The following is a 19809-nucleotide window of genomic DNA, read 5'->3' on the forward strand; positions in this document are numbered from 1 at the left end:
TTGTTCTAAACAGTTTACTCCCTTTATATTTTCATTTTAAGTTTATAAAATATGGCTTTTGTGGAGAGGGAGTCTAAAACTAAAAACACTTTTAATTACTTGAAAATTAACCATATGCCTTATGGCATAATTAATTAAGCACTGTGTAATACATGAAATAGCAATGTGCCATTTGGTTGACTTTATTGTGGATTGTATTATATATAATAACTCTATTTTTGAAAATAATTTCTCTGTGAATTAAATTTCTCAAGAAAATCTTTTAACAAAAAACACAGCCCATATTTCAGATTGTCTGATGCTAATATAACCAATAGTAGAAATTATGGTAATGAATAACTATTTGGAAGAAAAGCAACATTCATAAAGGCAGGCAGACTACAAGTTCCTGTTTTCTTTTATTTCTGTTTCCCTGAAAACCTTGAGAAATCACCTACCATGAAATGGCAGAACACAATCAGCTGAATTGTGAATTTCCCATTTCACCACAACTCTGTCTATATAATACTGGAGCACATGTTTTCTGTCTGAACATTTATGGAAAATATTAGAATTTGTGGCTCATATATTTCAGAATATTCTGGATTTAGGAAATAATTGCCAGCTGCTATGGATGTAGTTTAAGTATTCATTGCCAGCTAGGGAATATAGTACAGTAACAGAATACTTAGCACTCATGTTCAAGCCCTTGCTTTGTTCCCAGGACTAAAGCTTGGTCCATCCTTTGGTTCCCTGGGCTTTGTTTCTGGAATAGAGTCTGGCGTGTGAATATGGATTTGCCCTGAGTGTCCTGCTGGGTTCTTTGTAAGTATGCTCTTCTAGGAAAGCTGAAGGATAGACACTTAGACATTTCTTCTCATCAGAAAAGCCATTTGTATGTCTAATCCTTGATTTATTTGCCATTGTAAAAGCTGTGCCGATGTACATATTGCATCGTGGTCATTCTCGTGGCAAGTTAAAATCGTGAGAATGTAATAAGTAATAAATTATAGGCACAGGAAGCAGCCTGCCATCTGTACATGTGCATGTTTAAAATGCTTCTGATATTAGCAGATTCTTTTTTGTGTTGGATAACTCTCAATTTTGCCTAGCTGCATGATAGACTGTTTCCTGGCTCCTGCTGGCTATGCTTTCAAATGGAATAGAAACCATAAGTTGTAAGCAAAACCAGTAAAAAAAAAATGGTCTGACTTCACTGGGAAGAAATTGACTAAACCATTTTTTTCTGGGTAATTGGGAAATTTTTTAAGTTGATATTTAGATTTTCTAAATTAAATTTATGTCTAGCACTCATGATGGCAGTATGGTTTCTTTGTAAGCTGTATTCAAAGGAGGGCTAGGGACAGAGTCATCTATAGAACAAAACACAGAGGTCTTCATAATAAAGTCACACACACACACACACACACACACACACACACACACACGCGCGCGCGCGCGCGCGCGCACCTCATCTGCAAATGCTTCAGCTGAGGGAAAGGAGTGAGAGAAAGCTGCAGGTTACTCCTAAGTTACAGGTGAAGTGTCCTGACTGAGTTTCATCTACTGGAGTGGTGCTCTCTTCACTGCTTCAGGATGTCTCTGCAGGTGCTGACTCCTGTCTTAGGGATCCTGAGCTAGCTCTTGGAAGGAAAATCAGTAAGCTTAGGAGATCAGTAGACACAAAGGGAATGACTAAATGTGTCTACAAGTCTCCAATGGAGACTCTTTATACAACATGAAAGCAGAAAGGGTGGGGAGTGGGAGAGTGGCAGGGTATTTGGAGGTAAGTGCTATCACACTATGTCACATACACTTATGATGACACTTAACTTTTTTTATATTTAATGTATGCTAGTAAAAGCAAAAGAGTAACCACATAGAACTTTGTATGATTTTATGAAGAGGAATAAAGGGATTGTATGTGAGCCTTTCTCCAGGGCATGTTTCAGCACCCCTTCCCAGAAAACAGATCTGTAAATCATTGTCTGTCTTTTGGGTTTTATGGCAGAGTTGTGCTGTGTCACTCAGGCTGGGCTGGAACTCACCACCTTCCTGTAGAACATTAATAACAGCTTGGGATGTGTGGAATATATCTAATGACATTTATCGTGACTAATAATGACCTTTAGAAGCTTGTACGTTAGTAAGCTTCAATAGTTTCTTATGAACAATATTATAGATATAAATTATATTTTCTGCCTGTATTAATTCAGCCTTACACAACAAGGTACTAGAAGTTGAATAGCTACAAGAGAAAAATATTTTCTCTTAGTTCTACAGACTGAAAGTCTGAGATCAAAGTAGTAAGCTTGGCCTCTTCTGAGGACTCTGCTCTGTGTCTTCTAATGCCTGGCCCTGGTCCTTATTATAAGGGCATATGTCATATTAAGTTAGTGCTCATACTTATGGCCTCATTATACTTATTATGTCTTTAAAGACTGTCTCCAAACACAGGCACATTCTGACACAGTGGGGAGAGACCGGAGCCTCAATTCATGAAGTTTGGGATGAGATAATCTAGCCCATAGCTGTATCTATACATGTATACATGTGTGTGTCTATGTAAATGTATTCCTATGCACGTTTGTGTGTCTATTTAAGCCTGAAATTCTCACAGTGGGAATTCCTCTGACTCCTTTTGTGTGACAGTGAAGGGACACACATTCCAAGTCTAATTTCCCCAGCCTAATTAGCATGTGGCCTGTTAGCAAACTTATTAAGAATGGGCACTGTACAGCCAACTGTGATCTAATTTCCAGGCTCCTGAAAGTGACTGCTCCCTTAATGCTGAGAAGGGTGAGGGTGTCTGGGGAAACCATGGGACTGCTCCTTGCCTGTCAGAGATGAAAGGCTCACTGTGGTCAGCAAGAAAGAGACTTGCACTGTGGGCATCCTCTGGCCCCAGATCTTTGATTCTCTATGAGGTATGTCCCAAAGGCTGGGACACTGGACTACACTCGAAAGGAGCAGAAGAAGATGTGGGGCTATCATTTACTCCTTTTCAGTACATTGGCTGAACTTCAAAGTGGATGCACAGAATCTGCTTTAGTGGTTGTTTTTAAAGAGTGGAGTTATCCAGGAAATGACATCTCCCCATCCAACCTACCTTCCTCTCTCCCTCTTTATTTCCTCACCACCTTTCAATTATTTATAGAGTGAGTACCTGCCATAGACCAAGCAAGCACTCTGTGTGATCCTGTTGGAGTCAGAAATTCTTTGCCTTGTGTGTCTTGTTCAGGTAACCGTTTCCCTGACCTAGGTTAGACTGTGTTCTTTGGCTTTTTTCTGCTAGTCCTATAACAAAGCTAAACGCCACATTAACATGTCCAGGCCTTTTAGTCCTTCCTATAAAGCAGCATTCTCAGCTGAACCCCTGCCCACCTTCCCTCCCCCACAGCCAGTTGCCAAGTTGAAATCCCTGGTTCCTGACCCCTCCTCGGTCTGAAAGAGATCACCTGACCCCATTGCTCTCAGCCTGCTGGTTTGGTTTTTTTTTTTTTTTCTTCCCCTTTCCTTTTCTAAAAGCTGTTTCTTTTGATTCCTCCCACTTCTTCCTCTTCTCATTTTGACTGCTTTCCCAATTCACGTTGATCATCTCCGGTGAGCTGGCTTAGTGTGCAAAAATAAAGGTTCCTATGTTCTCTTTCCTCTCTGCCTACTGTTTATTCCAAAGATTAAAGAAAGGTATGTCCCAGTATTCCCACCTGGATGGAAAGAAGGTACCCACTTAACCCTTCCACCCTCCCTCTCTCCCTAAACATCCTCTATTAATTAACTGATTGATTCTCTAAAGGAAAGAGTGAAAAATATGGAGGGTCAAGGATGCAATTCCATAAAGTTCGAAGATGTTAAGATTAATGTCTCCAGTGGATCTCAACACAAGCATAGAGTCCCCTTGAGGATTTCATTCCTGCAACTTTATTTACTTGGACAGGAGTGGTCAGACCACTGTTTTATTTATTAATTTATACAGGCAGGGAATGTCATCCCTGCACATGCTTCCTGAACTTCTGCTAATCAAATCAGACCCATTGTCCCTGCCACAGGGGAGTCTCATACCTCTAGGAGGTCTGCCTGAGTTTTCATGGCTTCCTCCTGAAACTCTGGACGTTGTCATGCTTCCCAGGAGCAGACTAAGAGAAACTCCCCTGAAATGTGGGTAATGGATCAAAATGAAGAATATTCTCTGGGCTCCTGAAATTCATTCCTTCGTTCTGGTGTACCCAGTGTGGGTACCACTCTTAAGAATGGTATATTTGGATCCTGCTACTTTTCTGAACCTTCTGGGCCTTAATGTTGACCTGTTTCTCCCCCATTGCACCCACCCCTGCCTGTCCCCTCCAGTGTGAAGGACCCATGCTCCCTGCAGCATTCCAGATGTCTCTGGTATTTTAAATAAATTTGCAGTAAGTTAGCAGACCCCACTGCAACTAGACTGCACTGTGGCTTTTCAGGAAACTTCTAACTTATCTGCATAAGAAATAACATGCAGAGGCGATATGAACCCTGACAGGGCTAATAGCAGAATTCCAAGCTGTGTTCCAGCAAGTCAAAAGAGTATTCACGTGTTAATCAGTAGCGTGCTGTTCTGGGAGCACCCCACTCAGCCTTCCCCCGTCTCAACTCTTGTGCTGCAGCAAGATTTGGTGGCATCTAGGCAGAGCCCCCTGACGGATCAACCCTCCCGGTACTGTTCCAGTAAGGAGTGGTCACAGTGATCTTTCCTTCCCACTGCACACAAAGGCAAGGCGCTCCTTAAAGGGACCTCCCAGCAATTCTATGCAGTCGCTAACCAAGTAAGTGCTGGCTCCGGAGACCCAGCTTTTGTCCGAGGATGAGTGGGGAGGGGTCTTGAGAAGCCTCCACCTCCGCATCCTCCGAAGTTCCGGAGGGAGGTAGTTGACAGGCAGAGTGGATGGAGACCACGGGTCCGCGGGGCCCTGCTTGCTGTTAGCTGCTTCTTGGGATGCTCCTCTCCAGTTGAGCCTCCTGCCTGTGATCCAGAGGGTGCTGGCAGCGCGTCTTGCGGTATGCCTGCGTTGCTTTGAGCCAGCGCCCAGAAACCAGCCCTCTGCATTCAGGCACCTCGGACTGGCTCCAGGCAGGGCTGTGTGCAGTCACCATGAATGCTCAGCTCTAGGCTTCTGCACCAGCCTCCTGACCACATGGATCTGGCTGTTTAATCAGCCGAGATCACAACCTGGGAAGATTGGGGACGCTGATATGCGCTCCAGCTGCTGAGACAACTTCCAGCTTGGCTGTTTACTTCTTTGGGTCCCAGGGACTCTGTCCTACACCTCAGCCTCTCCTGCCACTGTGTGTGGGTTCTGAAGTCAGCTGCTGGGACTCCTCCGAAGGCATCCAGGAAGGGGGGCAAGAGGGGTTAAAAGACAGCCGAAATCCCCTCCAACTGCTCACCCTCTGCCGACCGCCTGTGCTGTGGGGTTCTGAGAGGACCTTGCGCTGTCCGGGGAAGCAATGCAAGTCTCCATAGCCTGCACAGAGCACAATTTGAAGAGTCGAAATGGTGAGGACCGACTTCTGAGCAAGCAGAGCTCCACCGCCCCCAATGTGGTGAACGCAGCCCGGGCCAAATTCCGCACTGTCGCTATCATCGCTCGCAGCCTGGGGACCTTCACCCCTCAGCATCACATTTCTCTCAAAGAGTCCACTGCAAAGCAGACTGGCATGAAATATAGGTATGAGGTCCCTCTGCCCGGGGTTTCTGTGTTCTTTGAAGGTTCGGTCAGCCAGTTTCTTCGTGTTTGAAGTGACTTAACTCAGCGCTGGTTTGCTTAATTTAGAATTCTCAGGTGTTTGCTTTTAAATTAGCCTTTTGTAGGGGGAAGGGTGAAAAAGTCCCAGCTGCTGTGCATGCTTGTGTGCGATTTTTAAGATGTGGCCCATTTTGTATATTCTAAGTGTTATGAACACCTTAGGACCTTAATGAATTCCAGACAGCGGAGAAAACACATGGAGGAGCTTGAAACTCTTTCCTACCAGGACAGTTTGTCAAGAGCAGAAGTGTTTGTCCGGCTTGATGTGTAGATCTACGCATATGCTTTTCAGGACAGTTTCCCATCCCACACCTCACTCTTTCTTACCTTTGAGAGACCAAGGCAGCATGCTAAGCCCAGCCTTTAAGGAAGGTTTGGGGTAGCAAGAAACACCTATAATGGTAAATTACAGAGTGAGCACTGCTGTATTTAAATCTAAATTACTGCCTGAAGTGAATGAAGTGTGAGTGCGACTTAAATACAGAGGACCAGCTTTTCAATGCCCAGGGGTGTCTGCGTTCCTGTTTCCTGTATCACAAGGAAGTCTTGTTTTCATAGACAGAAATCTTCCTGTAGTAAAAACAGTTCACCATTCCATAACGCAATTCCTGCCACTTCATTGTTTGCTTGGCACCAGCACTCTGGACCTGCGCTCTGTAGTTCCCCTGCACTTCTCCTAAGTGTTTAGGGATCCAGAGAAGAGCAGGCGCTGACATCCTCCGAGATCTTTGGCTATTCTCATTTGCAGGTGGAACTGTTCACTGCTTTCTTTTATTCTTTCCCTCATTTGCTAGGGACCAGAGTTTAGGATAAGACGAACTCAGGACAATTAAAATACTGTATGTTTAAGACCTGTGCTGTCTGTGTGAAGTAAGCATTGAAACTTCTCTATAAAAGTTGCCCTTGATGAAAGTTCATCTGCGGAGTTAATGGAAGCCTTCCATGGTAACAGCGAGTCTTGTCCTTCTGATGGTGTCAAGCCACTGAGAAAGAAAACCTGTGAACAAAGTGGGAGGAAGCCAGCCATAGCAGTAGCTCTGAGCCACAACTGCAGGGTGAGGACAAACCACCAAATAAACCCCCTGACTGTGATCTTCTCCCCTGAAGTGTCAGCACTGTGAGCATTCTACTCTCCTTTCCTGATGGACTGGGGACCCCATACAATGACTTCTCCAAATGAGACAGCCCCCAGTCTCTACTGCTCTGGCAGTTTCTGTGTAGCTGCTGTGTGAGACAGAAATGGCCTTAGTCCTGTGTATGGAGGGTGCTGCTGAGCCAATAGCTAAGCTGCTGGGGGAGATGAGTTGTTGCCTCCAGGACAGAGTCCAAGAGCAAGGCACACCGGGGTCGGGTGGCTCCAATCAGGACCTGCAGAATTTAAGGCAGAACAGTGAACAGATTTCCTGTAAGGCAGAAGTTTAAGTCACACCCCTACTGTCGGTGGTCACACCTTCATAGTTATATCGGAGGGGATTGCCATGGAACAGTTTTGTCTTTCTGGGCTTCTGCAGTCAGGGGTTAAGCTAAGCTTTCCTGTCAACACAGTTGAACTTGCATTGGACTGTAACTGTCTCGTTCCCCAGAAGGTCAGTGTGGAGAGCACTCATTTGCACGTCTCTCATCCCTTGAAGCCAAGCACAGCTCTTTCCTGACAATCATCTGGGCTCTTCAGCACTCTTGAGTTTGTGGTAACTAAACAAAATGGTTCTTTTCCACTCCTCATTCACAACCACTCCAGCTAGGACAGGTGCTTTATGTGTGTGTGAATCCAGCCTCCCCCTTTTAAATTCTACTCAGAGTGATATGCATGAGAGAGATTATGAGGTAATGCCGTATACAGGCCAAGCTTTCTTAGGTTATAGAGGAAATAGGCAATGACTATGTGCTTACCCAAAATAGTGGGAATACTTTTGTTGCCTGAATTATGTTTTTGTCACATTGTTTCATCTAGAATATAATTACGAGTACATGGAGTGATTGTTAAGAATAATTAGTAAGTGATTTTGTGTAATGAGGAAGGTGATTGGCTTATTTACATTATCTGGGTACATGACTGGGGGACAAACGAGAACAGTAAGTTACTGATTACTTACGATCATAATGTACTTATTCTTGTAGATGGTTTCACATTAGAGCCTTTAGGAATAGCCAAGAACTCCTTCGGGGGGAAGGGGGAATCCAGGAATTTTGTTCATTGATTCGCTCAGAATCTGGTGTCTACTAAACAAAAACTGTCATAGAAATTTCGTGGAGTGAAGCAGTATTCATTTAGTCAGTAGTAATTTATTGCAAATCTTCTCTATACCAGAACTGGACGCTCAAATGCAGAAACCAACAAAGCATAGGAACTAGCTTAATCAGCTAGGTACCATAATCAGCAAGTAGCTGTTGGAATTTTCTGTTATGACACACTCTCATAGGGCTAAGGTGATATTTCTATTTGAAGCTGCCATTTGTCTATATGGAGTGACTTCATCTTGGCCATGTAACTGCCCACATCTCCCACTCACTGCCTACAGCTATCCTTTCAGGTTCAGCCTTGCTGTAAGGGGCCGGTGCTCCCTGACAGTTGAAGATCTGCTTATAACCTTGAGAAATAAATGACCTTCTTTCTGCTTCTATAGTGATTGCGACGTTAAAGTCTCAATTCTTAAGGCCAAGAATACCAACCATAGGTCAAGAGCTCATAAAACTAGGAATCGAGGAACCATTAATATATTTGTACAATCTTCTAAATTTTGTAAATGTAGTTATGGTCACACCATAACTGTGGATGAATCTTATATCATGTGGCTAGTTTTTTCAAGGTTTTTATGGGAACATGCTGCTGTTCGAATGTTTCCGTTAGCTGAGCAACAAGATTCTTCCTTACATTTACTCCTGGGATGTCTATATCTAAGACGGTTCTGTGCTTTGGTAATGCATGACAGTTACTTTGGTTTCGTTTTTCCTATGGTTTAGGTGTGCATTCACCACTGCATGAGAGTTTGGTGGAAATTCTGCATATATGGTAAATCTCCAAGTGACAGATGAACCTACGCATATGAACCTTTCAACCCACACAGAGCTAATCAATCAGAGGTTAAGCTAGGTTTCCTTGCTGACTTTCTATTTTTTTCTGTTTGTTTGGGAGTTGTTCTGTTTGAAGGGAACTTCTTAGAAGGCTACCGCTGCTGCTGCTTGGTGTGGTTTGGAGTTCCTGTCATTATATAACACATATTTGTATTTATCAAACCCCTCTTCCTCTTCTGAAGCTATTGCTTTAGTTCTAATAATTTACATATTTGATGGACTCAATTTTATTAAGAAAATTTGAGCCATAACAATAGAACCGCCCACTGTACAGTTACATAAATGTGCCTTGCCACTACTGTATGTGAAGCTGAAGATAGGCTTTGCAATATTTCAAAGTCTTCTTTGCAAAAACATTTCACCCCTGAAAAATAATCTTTGCATTCCATTAAAACCTTCAATTTTTTTCTGTCTGTAGCTAGCTGCAACTTACCACTAAACTTTTAAGAATAATTATAGACGCTCAGGAATGTTTTAAGCATACAGACAATATCCGTGCCCCATTAAATTTCTGGTGGTAGCATAATAATACGATGGTTTCAAACCTTGAAAATTGATTTGTAAAATAGAATTGTTTCCAGTTTCACCAGCCATGCATGTGTTCATGTGGATGTGTCTATGTGGTTTCATCACACTGTGGGATCAGTGTTTCCCCAGTTGCAAGGCCTCTTCCTGATGTTGCTTTAAGCCCATTGTTTCCTCTCCAGTTACTAGTGCTTGGGAGTCACCAATCTGCCATCCATCTCTAATTTTATTCTTTAAGACTATTATATTATTGGAAACTGACAGAATGTTGCCTTTTAGAAATGGCCTTTTCTCCCCTGGGAGGACTTTTTTCAGAGAAGTGGGGAGAAAGAATCTTGCGGCCACAGGGGGGTTATGTTGTGATATCTTAGGGGTATAGAGTAAGACATCAAGACATAGGGTGATCATCAGCAGTGGATGACCCGCCAAGGAGTTTGAACAGTATCTGTTCAATTAGGCAACAATTACACTGGCAGTTCTCCCAAGATGTAGGAGTTTGGATCTGAAGTAAAAGAATGTGCATTGAATTTCATGGCAGTCTTGATCTTAGCAAAATGAAAAACTGCACAGAAAAGGCACAGATCCTATCCCAGATGCTGCTTCTGTGCTACTCCTTAGAGTCTCATCTCTAAGCACACGTTGCATCCATCGTTCAGTACCTCCCACAAAGAGTGGGTGGATTTTAAATTGAAGCAATTCAAACAAAAGATCAATCTTATCAACTGATTGCATAAAAGGCACAGTGTGTGTGTGTGTGTGTGTGTGTGTGTGTGTGTGTGTGTGTGTGTGTTGTATTCATTGGAGGAAAATGGGAGAAAATGGTGTGCTGAAAAGATGCAGGAGAGCCAGCTCTGTAGTTGTGCTTCAGATAGAAATAGTTGAGCTTAGTCCAGAGAAGGGAGTAGCCTGGTTATTTAAAATGCCACACTTTTAATTAGAGAAAATTTGGTGAATGCCATTATGATTTGCACTAACACCCTTGGATGTGGGTTTTCCTCTCTGCCTCGAAGCCAAATGGTGAGAATGGGGAGGTGGAGGAACCTTCCTAAGAAGAAGTGGCTGAGTCAATCTCACAGACTTTATTCCACCTCTGCAAGACAGCAGCCAGAAGTCTGGCATCCATGGGATGGTGAGAAAATGGTAGGAGGGAAGGGGGCCCCCGGATGTTGTCAGGCAAACGTCCGAGCTCCCTGGCTCTATAAGTATAGGGTAGGCGAATACAGCTATGCATATATGTGCTCTTGCCCAGGCCTAAGCACTTGTGTATGTGCAGGAACTGATTCATGGAGTCTGCAGAACTATCTTATTCCCTTGGTTGCTCCTTGTGGAGTCTTTAATCCCCAGTTCACTCAGTGACTCTCCTTGGAAGCATCATCATGTTGTAGAAGCTCTTCTGTTTTTCATTTCTGCAAACATTTTTTTCTTCAATTTGTATTAAATTGGGTATTTATTATTTACATTTCAAATGTTATTCCCTTTCCCTGTTTCCTGTCTATCAGCACCCTAACCTCTCTCCTTCCCCTTTTATATGGGTGTTTCCCCTCCCCACCCACCCCCATTACTGCCCCCCCCCAACAATCCCCTACACTGGAGATCCAGCCTTGGCAGGACCAAGGTCTTCCTTTTCTACTGGTGCCCCAAGCAGGCTATTCACTGCTACCTATGCAGTTGGAGCCCAGGGTCAGTCCATGTATAGTCTTTGGGCAGTGGTTTAGTCCCTGGAAGCTCTGGTTGGTTGGCATTGTTGTTCATATGGGGTTGTATGCCCCTTCACTTTCAGTCCTTTCTCTGATTCCTCCAACAGGGGTCCCGTTCTCAGTTCAGTGGTTTGCTGCTGGCATTTGCCTCTGTATTTGACATGTTCTGGCTGTGTCTCTCAGGAGAGATCTATATCCGGTTCCTGTCAGCATTCTGCAAACTTCTCAACTTATGAGAATGGGGTAGATGTTCTGAGAGGAAAAAAGGATCCTATCAAATTTGAAAGAGAAATCAAATTCCCAAGATTCACTTTGATTTTCAAACTCACTTCATCAAACTAACAGTTTTTCTTTGGTAGATTTAGAAGTGGGTAATATGAGATTTGGGGCACATAAATTTGATCAAAATAGGGGAAACTTGGCTTCTTTGAGTATGTCTCAAAAACTATTAAGCAAGGAAAAAATACTTTTATGAGAATAATAGACTTCAGAAACATTGGTTCACAAGTATCCATTAGGAATTTCAAAGCTGGGCCAGCAAGAACTAATAAAAACCTAACAATTGGCTTCACCTGGAACCCATAGAGGAGGAAGAGAATTGATTCTTGGAAATCTGTCCTCTCACCTTCTCACATTTGTAAATAAATACTTTAAAGACTGTCAAAGCCATTGAGACGAATACTAATTAGACATGATAAAAATGATTTCATATCAGAAACTAATTATGTTTCATGTGTAAGAAATAGTTCTGTCACCAGTTTAGAATTAGAAATCCTAATTAGAATTAGAAAGTAGAGTATTGAGGCCAATTTATGATGAACCTGAATATACTGCAGATATTTTCAATCTGAAAGCTATTAATATAGACAGACTGATCACTCTGTAAATGCTTTGTCCCTGGAACTTGCTGAGGGAATCTCAGATCCTAACTTGTACAGCAACATTGCTTTATGTAGAACACCATTTCTCAAGTTACCCAGGAAATAAGGGGGATGAATAAGGCCAAACTCAAGCCTCCTGACTCCAAGAACATGGTCCTTGGTGGACCTTTAGCTTTTATTTTTCAACTTCTGGGTCTTGGCCCATTTTTTTAACATTGAGAAGAAGCAAAGGAACCCAAAGTGCCATGACATCAAATCTATAAGCTTGTATATCCTAAACTCGGACATGATTTAACATCCAGATGATAGTGCGGATACCGTCACGGCATCTAAAAATACCAATGCCTGAGAAGGAGATTCACTAAGTCATGGTCAGGTGAACAAACAGGGCCACATGTCAGTGCTAGGAGAAATACTCACGTAGCTACTGGAGACTGCCACCGTCCATGTTACTGGAGACAGCTCCACAAAGTTTGCCTGAAAGCGAGATTTGAAATATATTTAAACATCATCACAGGCTGGTTTGCTGTTCCCCAGATTGGAAAGCAAACCAGAAGCCCAGCAGTGATTTTTATTTGGTGGAACTGACAGTTAGGGAGGACTCTGAGAGCACGTGCACGGGCCATCTGGTCCAGCCCTTGTGAGAAATCTGCCCTGCTTTTTCCAATTTGTTCCATGCAGCAACTACTTATAAAGGCCTCTGAAGAAATATTGTGTAATCTCCTTTCACGGCAACCATGAAAAGTTTGGTTTGTCTTTCTCAGAATCAGATCATTCATTAATCTCTTAAGTCCTCAGGGTAAAGGAAAGGGTGAACATTTTTAGATCTCTTGTCTTTTATCGGGACCCTACAGTCTGGTCAGGAAGGGAAATAAAGACAGAAGGCTAATGGTAAGATAACCAGGGAGACACACAATGGTGCACAGAGGATCAGCCTCCTGCAGACACTTTCCCATTTAGGAAAAAGAGAAGAAGAGACTTTCCCATTTGGTTCTTGTTCCTGTTTAGGTGGCCTGACTGCGCTACTGCTGCACTATGCAAGACTCGATATGCTTCAGGGTTATACAACAGACCTTCTGGTATGTTCCCTCTTTAAAAGCTACATTGGAATCTTCTGTGCCTGTTCTCCAATGAAAGGAAAATGAGCTAGCTGTAATTTCCTGCCTCCTGAGGGTTCCGGCACTTGAAAACCATTACCACAACTCAGCTTACTAATTTCCGGAGTGGTTCTAGCCCTCTCCTTTCCTCCTCGATCTCATTTTATAATTCCCAACTGTGCTAATAACATTTAAACCTATCACAGGATGACCACCTCCTCCCTAAGCCATTCAATGTTGGGTACATCTGGACAGCAGATAACAAGATTACTCCATCCAGAAACTTCTCTGGACCTTTGCTTTCATTTCTTGATCAGGACTGTTAATTGAAAGAGGAGAAATGGGCATTTTAGCTAATATTTGAAAATGTAATATGAAACATTCAAAAGTATTCTAACTTTTTAGAGTAAAGGGATCTATGCTATGACAAACTGAAGACTATAAGATCATCACCTCTAAAGGTTATTATGGTGCCAATTGAAGAAATAGAGAAATAGGAAATGGTTTAATACAGAAATTTCAAAAACATCTGAGGATTTAGATAGAAAAACTAATGATTTGTAGTATTCTTTTATTTTCTCAGGTACTTTATTTAAAAATAATTTTTTATTTATTGTATATTTTATATGCATTGGTGTTTTAACTGCATGTATATCTGCATGCGAGTGTCAAATCTCCTGGAACGTGAGTTGCAAACAGTTGTGAGCTGACACGTGAGTGGTAGGAATTGAACCCAGGTCCTCTGGAAGAGCAGACAGAGCTCTTAACCACTGAGCCATCTCTCCAGGCCTCTTGGGTGCTGGAGCATATTTTAGGTACATAGATATAAAGGCAACTATATATTAATACTATTAATCAGGAAGAAAAGTTTTCTGTATTGGTCATTAACATCTCTCGGGACTGTGTACCACAAGGGACACAGCTTCCGTGGTGAGCTAGCATCTACTTGTAGGCCCATGTGCTTTCTCAGAGCCCTGTTATAATGAAAGCGCCCAAGAAGCACATTATAATAAGTACCCAACTCTCACTTCCTTTGAAAATGGTTTCCGTTTTCATCTAGCTTTTCATGTTACTGGACTTTTTTTATTTAATATCTGTGGGCTGAGGCTACAACAGGCTCATTATGAAAAATCAACTGCAGAAGTATTGTGGCTTTAATGAATGCTGCTTCTCCCTCAGCTCCAGAACCAGCACAGTGTTCCTCTGGGGCATTTAATGCAACCAGACCTTCTGACTCGATAATATACTGATTCCCATCCCTGTTTGCACAAGCGTTTCTGCATTCTAGTGTTTGTATTTACTTACAAAACTGGAAGTGCTGGAGGAAATCATAGTAGTCTTATTCCCGAGGGCCCTCATCGTGATGCAAAATATATTTGTTCCATTTTAAAGAAGAAAAGATAAACGACGATTATTGTGAAATCCAAATACAATGAGGGAGTGGGGATATGTGTATGAGTCGGACACAACCACTGACTCAAAAATTACATGGATCCTTACTTTTTGCTTTAACTCAAATACAATTTTTCTGGAGGTAGTCCTCTGAAAACCAGGAGGCCCAGCTTCTCATAAACTCTCAGGATAGCTCCTAAGTCCGAGAGTGTTGTCTGAAAGTTTGATTTTGTGCCAGATAGTTGTTAAAATATCTACTTCTCCAGTGGTATTTTAGAACAAGAAGTGAATTAAAGAGATACAAGGGCTATTAAGCAAAACTGTAGTGGCTGAGATGGCACAGAGGGTAAATGTACTTGCCACCATGCCTGTTGACCTGTGTCTGATCCCCATGACCCACATGGTGACAGGAAAGGTTCGAGTCATCCTTTAACCTCCTCAAGCACACAGACACACACACACACCAAATAAACTAATGTTTAAAAAAGCAAATAGAGAAATTTTATGCACTTAAGTTTTGTATTGTAATAAATTACCATAAATCTAGTGCCTTAAAGCACCATGTATTTTTTTTTCTTTCACGTAGAAGTGAGAAATCGGAACACAAAAGTCAGCAGGACTGTGTTCCTCTGCAGGCTTCAGTGTAGAAAGGATTCCCTTCCCTCTTCTACTTGGAGAAGTCATCTCCATTCCGTGGCCTGTGAAGTCTTCCTCCCTCTTAAAGCATAACACTCCAAGTTCTGCTTCAATCTTTACGTCTTTTCTGACTTTGACCCTTTTCTTCACTCTTACCAGATTTTATCTGGTAACAGCAGGGCAATCTTGGCAATCCAGGATAATATTTCCATCGAAAGACCGCTGGCTTCATTATGCCTATAAAGTCCCTTTATCAGAGAAGAAAATAGATTCATGGGTTCAGTGACTAGGGCAGAGATATTCTTCACAGCCAATCATCCTATAGCCTGCCTCAGATTATGTGAACATGTATGTAAAAAAGCAGAGCTAAGGGGATCCTGTAGGAACAGCACTCCTTTCCAATCATGATCTCTAGAGTGTAAGATTTGTGAGACAAGACAGCAAAAGAGCAATGGGATCATTGAAATTCCAGAGTAAAGAGGGTTTACAGTTTTAGCTCTGAATCAGAAATGAAAGCCCCATTTATACCGTGTAAACCTGGTATAATAAATTTTCAACAGCTCAGGCTTTGATAATTACTATTCTAGCATCTGTTGCTGGATTTTGGTGTGACTCTTTTATGCCCTCCCTAAAATCTAGGCAATATTAATAGAAAACCAATATGATAGCCATAAAGATCAAGCTGAATCAAACCAGTGTCTGCCTGTGGGTCTCCTGACTGTAACCAGTGATGTATGATGTGCTCCCTCCTTTCTAGCGTCTGGGGTCCGGGGCGTATATAACAGCAGTGATTCTTTCTCCTGCTGTATCCGTGGAGCCCTGTGCACCTCACATCGCAGAACTACCTCACCTTTCCGTGACATTCCTGCTGTTCCCGCCTTGTTAGTGCTGTCAGGCCCATGCTGTGGAGGAGGGAAGGAGTTTCTTACCAGGATGTGCAATCTTTCTCTGAGCCTTTATGTTATTCACTTGAAGGCACTAGGTTATTTTATTTTCATCACAAAACAGCTTTTCTTATTAATCAAACCCTGACATATTCTGGCAGAAATCTCCAAACGTCTTCACCCTGATGTAGTTTCCTCTGTGAAGCTCTGTCTTGGCAGACTGTCCTGGTTAGCTTTTGATTGTTTACTTGACACAGCCTAGAGTTATCTGACATGGGGCACTTCATTTGGGAAATCACCTAGAGTAGGTTAGCCTGTCAGAAGATCTGTAAGAGAGACTGTCTTGATTGCTAATTAATAAGGGTTGGGGGCATCCCACTATGGGTTTCACCTGGACAAAGTGGTCCTGGGTCCTATGTGAAAGCTAGCTAACACTCGCCCGGGAAAGAGCCAGAGACTGAGCCAGCACACGGCCTTCCTGCACGGTCGCTGCTTCAGGTTCTTGCCTTGGATACTAACCTTGACTTCCTTCAGAGGTGGACTCTGACCTGGAAGTGTAAGATGAGGTAAACCCTTTCCTCCACAAGCTGCTATTGGTCAGTGGCGGATCATAGCAATGGGATGAAACTAGAACACTCATGCACAGAGGTGGGTTTTGGTTCTTTGTTTTTCTTTTTGTTTGTTTTGTTTTTTGGATTTTTTTTTCAAGGCTTATTTTTTTATATTTTTTCTTTCACTGGATATTTTCATTTGCATTTTAAATGTTTTGTCCTTTCCCTGTTTCCCCTCCAGAAACCTGCTATCCCATTGTCCCTCCTCCTGCTTCTATGAGGGTGCTCCCTCACCCACTCACCCACCCACTCCCTCCCACCTCCCACCCTAGCATTCCCCTACACAGGGACATCAAGCCTTCCCAGGACCAAGGGCCTCTCCTCCCCTTGGTGCCCAACAAGTCCATCCTCTGCTACATATGTGGATGGAGACATGGGGCCCTCTATGTATATTTTTTGGTTGGTGTTTTAGTCTCTGGAGGGTCTGGTGGTTGACATTGTTGTTCTTCTTATGAGGTTGCAAACCCCTTCAGCTCCTTCAGTCCTCTCTCTACCTCCTCCATTGGGGCCCCCATTCTCAGTCCAATGGTTGGCTGTGAGCATCCTCCTCTGTATTTGTCAGGCTCTGGCACAGCCTCGCAGGAGACAGCTATATCAGGCTCCTGTCAGCATGCACTTCTTGGCATCCGAAATATTGTCTGGGTTTGGTGACTGTATATAGGTTGGATCACCCAGGTGAGGCAGTCTCTAGATGGCCTTTCCCTCAGTCTCTGCTCCACATTTTGTCTCCATATTTTCTCCTGTGAGTATTTTCCCCCTTCTAAGAAGGTCTAAAGCATCGACACTTTGGTCTTCCTTCTTGAGTTTCATGTGGTTTGTGAATTGTAACTTGAGCTTTGGGACTAGTATCAGTGAGTGTATACCATTTGTGTGCTTTTGTGACTGGGTTACCTCACTCAGGATGATATTTTCTAGTTCCATCCACCTGCCTAAGAATTTCATGAAGTCATTATTTTTAATAGGTGAATACTCCATTGTGTAAATGTACCACAGTTTCTGTATCCATTTTGGTTCTTTATATAACCTTCCAAAGACCCCCTAGTATCCTCTCACTTCCTAGAATATTAGGCTCTGAAGATTAGACTGCTGATGCCAAACTATTTAAACCTCTAGCTCTTCTTTTGGAATGAGGGCTAACAGTGCCAGATTGCATCTTGACTGGGGAGAAGTAGAAATGGCTATAAATCAAATTGAGTTAAGAAGCAAGCTCAGAAATTAAAGAAATCAAGTGTTAAAATTCAAGCTTGTTTTGTGTTAGTCTCTTGTAGACAAATATTTTTTTCCTGGTGGCTAAAAGAAACACAAGACCTGAGTGAAAGGGAAATGAGCAAATGTGAGTTCGGTAAGCATCCTTCAGTCTCATGGCCCCTTGGACCCCGCTGCTGATCAGTTGTGCTGCCACCCTGTAAGCCAGAGCTAGGAGGCAAAGCAGGGGTTAGAATGTAACGACAGCAGAAATGATGGTAAAATAGAAATCGATGAGCTTTGCCATAGAGCCCTTCTCGTGGTACATAACTACTCATTTTTAACCCGTTACCACTTTCTCTAAAAGGGCAGAATGGTGATACGTGTAGAGTAAAGAGGATACCTAAAGATGCTCAGGCAGTACCCTGTGGATAGAAGGAACAACAAGACCTAGTCTTGGTGTATTCTAAAGTATTGTCAACAGAATCTGATGTCTAACCTGTGCTTAATGTGCTGACAATGACACTGATTACTGTTGACAGCAGAAAACAAAACAAAACAAAAATAAAATAAAAACAAAGAGACTGAAGATGCATGGTCACCCCACTAATGACTCAGCCTGATTCTAAGTCAGTGGTGGCCACTAGGGAAGCAAATGTGTGAGTTTGATAAGCATCCTTCTGTCTCGTTTCTTAGCAGGAAAGCAGTTCTGCCCTGTGGTGATATGACTAATCACATTACTTGGTCTTATTTTAACAATTAGTTTTAGAAACACAAACATTTAAGAGTAGTGGTCTGTAATTTTGCTTGTTTAGTATTCCTGTTTAGATACTAGCTGTGTCTACTATTGTTTTGAGATGGAAATACCTTAACGGCAGGGTTTTCTGTTATATAAATAACACTATTTGCCAATACAGTTTTACTTTATGCTGATTGTCTCGAGTAAACATTTATGCCAGGGATTTGAATGAATTTAATCAGCATTGTCTTTAGGCTTGAGAAAAGTCTGAAAGTATGCCACCAATAGAATTATGCCCATCATTAATAATAGAAGTCAGGGCAAAATCCATAATTAAGTGATCTACTGTGCAGTCTGCAATACTGGGCTTTTGGTTTCACCTCTCAGTTCAGTCTCCTTCTGGGATTACTGTCTCTCACTGGCCAGCACGCATGCTTATGCGCATCACTTAGGATAGCTAAGAGTGGCACACTGCGGGGTTGGGGATTTAGCTCAGTGGTATGGGGATTTAGCTCAGTGGTAGAGCACTTGCCTAGCAAGCTCAAGGCCCTGGGTTCGGTCCCCAGCTCCGAAAAAAAGAAAGAAAGAAAAAAAAAAGAGTGGCACACTGCATTGTCAGCCCGGGTTTTGTTTCTCCCTGCTGGCGTGAGGTTGTGGGACACCCAGGTATTTCTCTACAATATCAGAAAGCAGGGTGGACTTAGGACCAGAGGTCACAGTGTGTGACGTGTGTCGAGAATTTCAGAGCTCATTCTACAAACTACAGGCGGATAGAAAACTCAGCCACTGTGTGGGGCTTTTGGATTTTTATCTCTGTCGGTTCAGGCTATTATCAAGAAAGAATTGAGTGCATCTTCAAAATTTAGCCATCAAATTTATACCTTGCTCATGAAATAACATTTTCAAAGTGGTTTTAATAATTATTCATCATATATATATATATATATATATATATATATAAGCCCACTATTAAGATTGAATGCATGTGTCTGTACACATGAATTTTTCAAATTAATTTCTTTATTTACTTTATATCCTGGCTGCTGTTTCCCCTCCGTCTGTGTATTAGGAAAAGTTAATGGTTTGCATGTTGCAAAAGAATACCATTGTACCCATTTAATCAGCCTTGTCTTTGCTATCAGGACCTTAAAGTGGATCTGGCAAAACAGCTTTTCATAGCTTCTGGTTGTTTTGAAGATTGCATGAACAATGCTTGGAACATAGCAGTTGTTAACTATAATTATCATTGATATCACATTTGCATAGAATGGTGCAAGAGGACAGGGAGAAAAGGTCTTTGCAATAAGTCCTAAATTTTAGTATGTATTTTT

At 42.3% G+C, this 19809-nt stretch overlaps 1 protein-coding gene across 4 annotated transcripts in view; it reads left to right on the forward strand.

Annotated features, from left to right (window-relative positions):
• Kcnab1 (potassium voltage-gated channel subfamily A regulatory beta subunit 1) overlaps positions 1–19809 on the forward strand; it is a 466662-nt gene that overhangs the window by 162773 nt on the left and 284080 nt on the right. Inside the window, exon 1 of one of the 4 annotated variants that reach the window (NM_017303.3) lies at positions 4804–5681. The exons of the other annotated variants lie outside the window; for them this stretch is intronic. Within the exon in view, the coding sequence (NP_058999.1) occupies positions 5461–5681 (221 nt within the window). The 5' untranslated portion in view covers positions 4804–5460. Of the gene's footprint in view, positions 1–4803; positions 5682–19809 lie in introns of those variants that run through there. 4 annotated transcript variants of the gene reach the window in all.

Source organism: Rattus norvegicus, chromosome 2, assembly GCF_036323735.1.
Source record: "Rattus norvegicus strain BN/NHsdMcwi chromosome 2, GRCr8, whole genome shotgun sequence".
Taxonomy (NCBI): domain Eukaryota; kingdom Metazoa; phylum Chordata; class Mammalia; order Rodentia; family Muridae; genus Rattus; species Rattus norvegicus.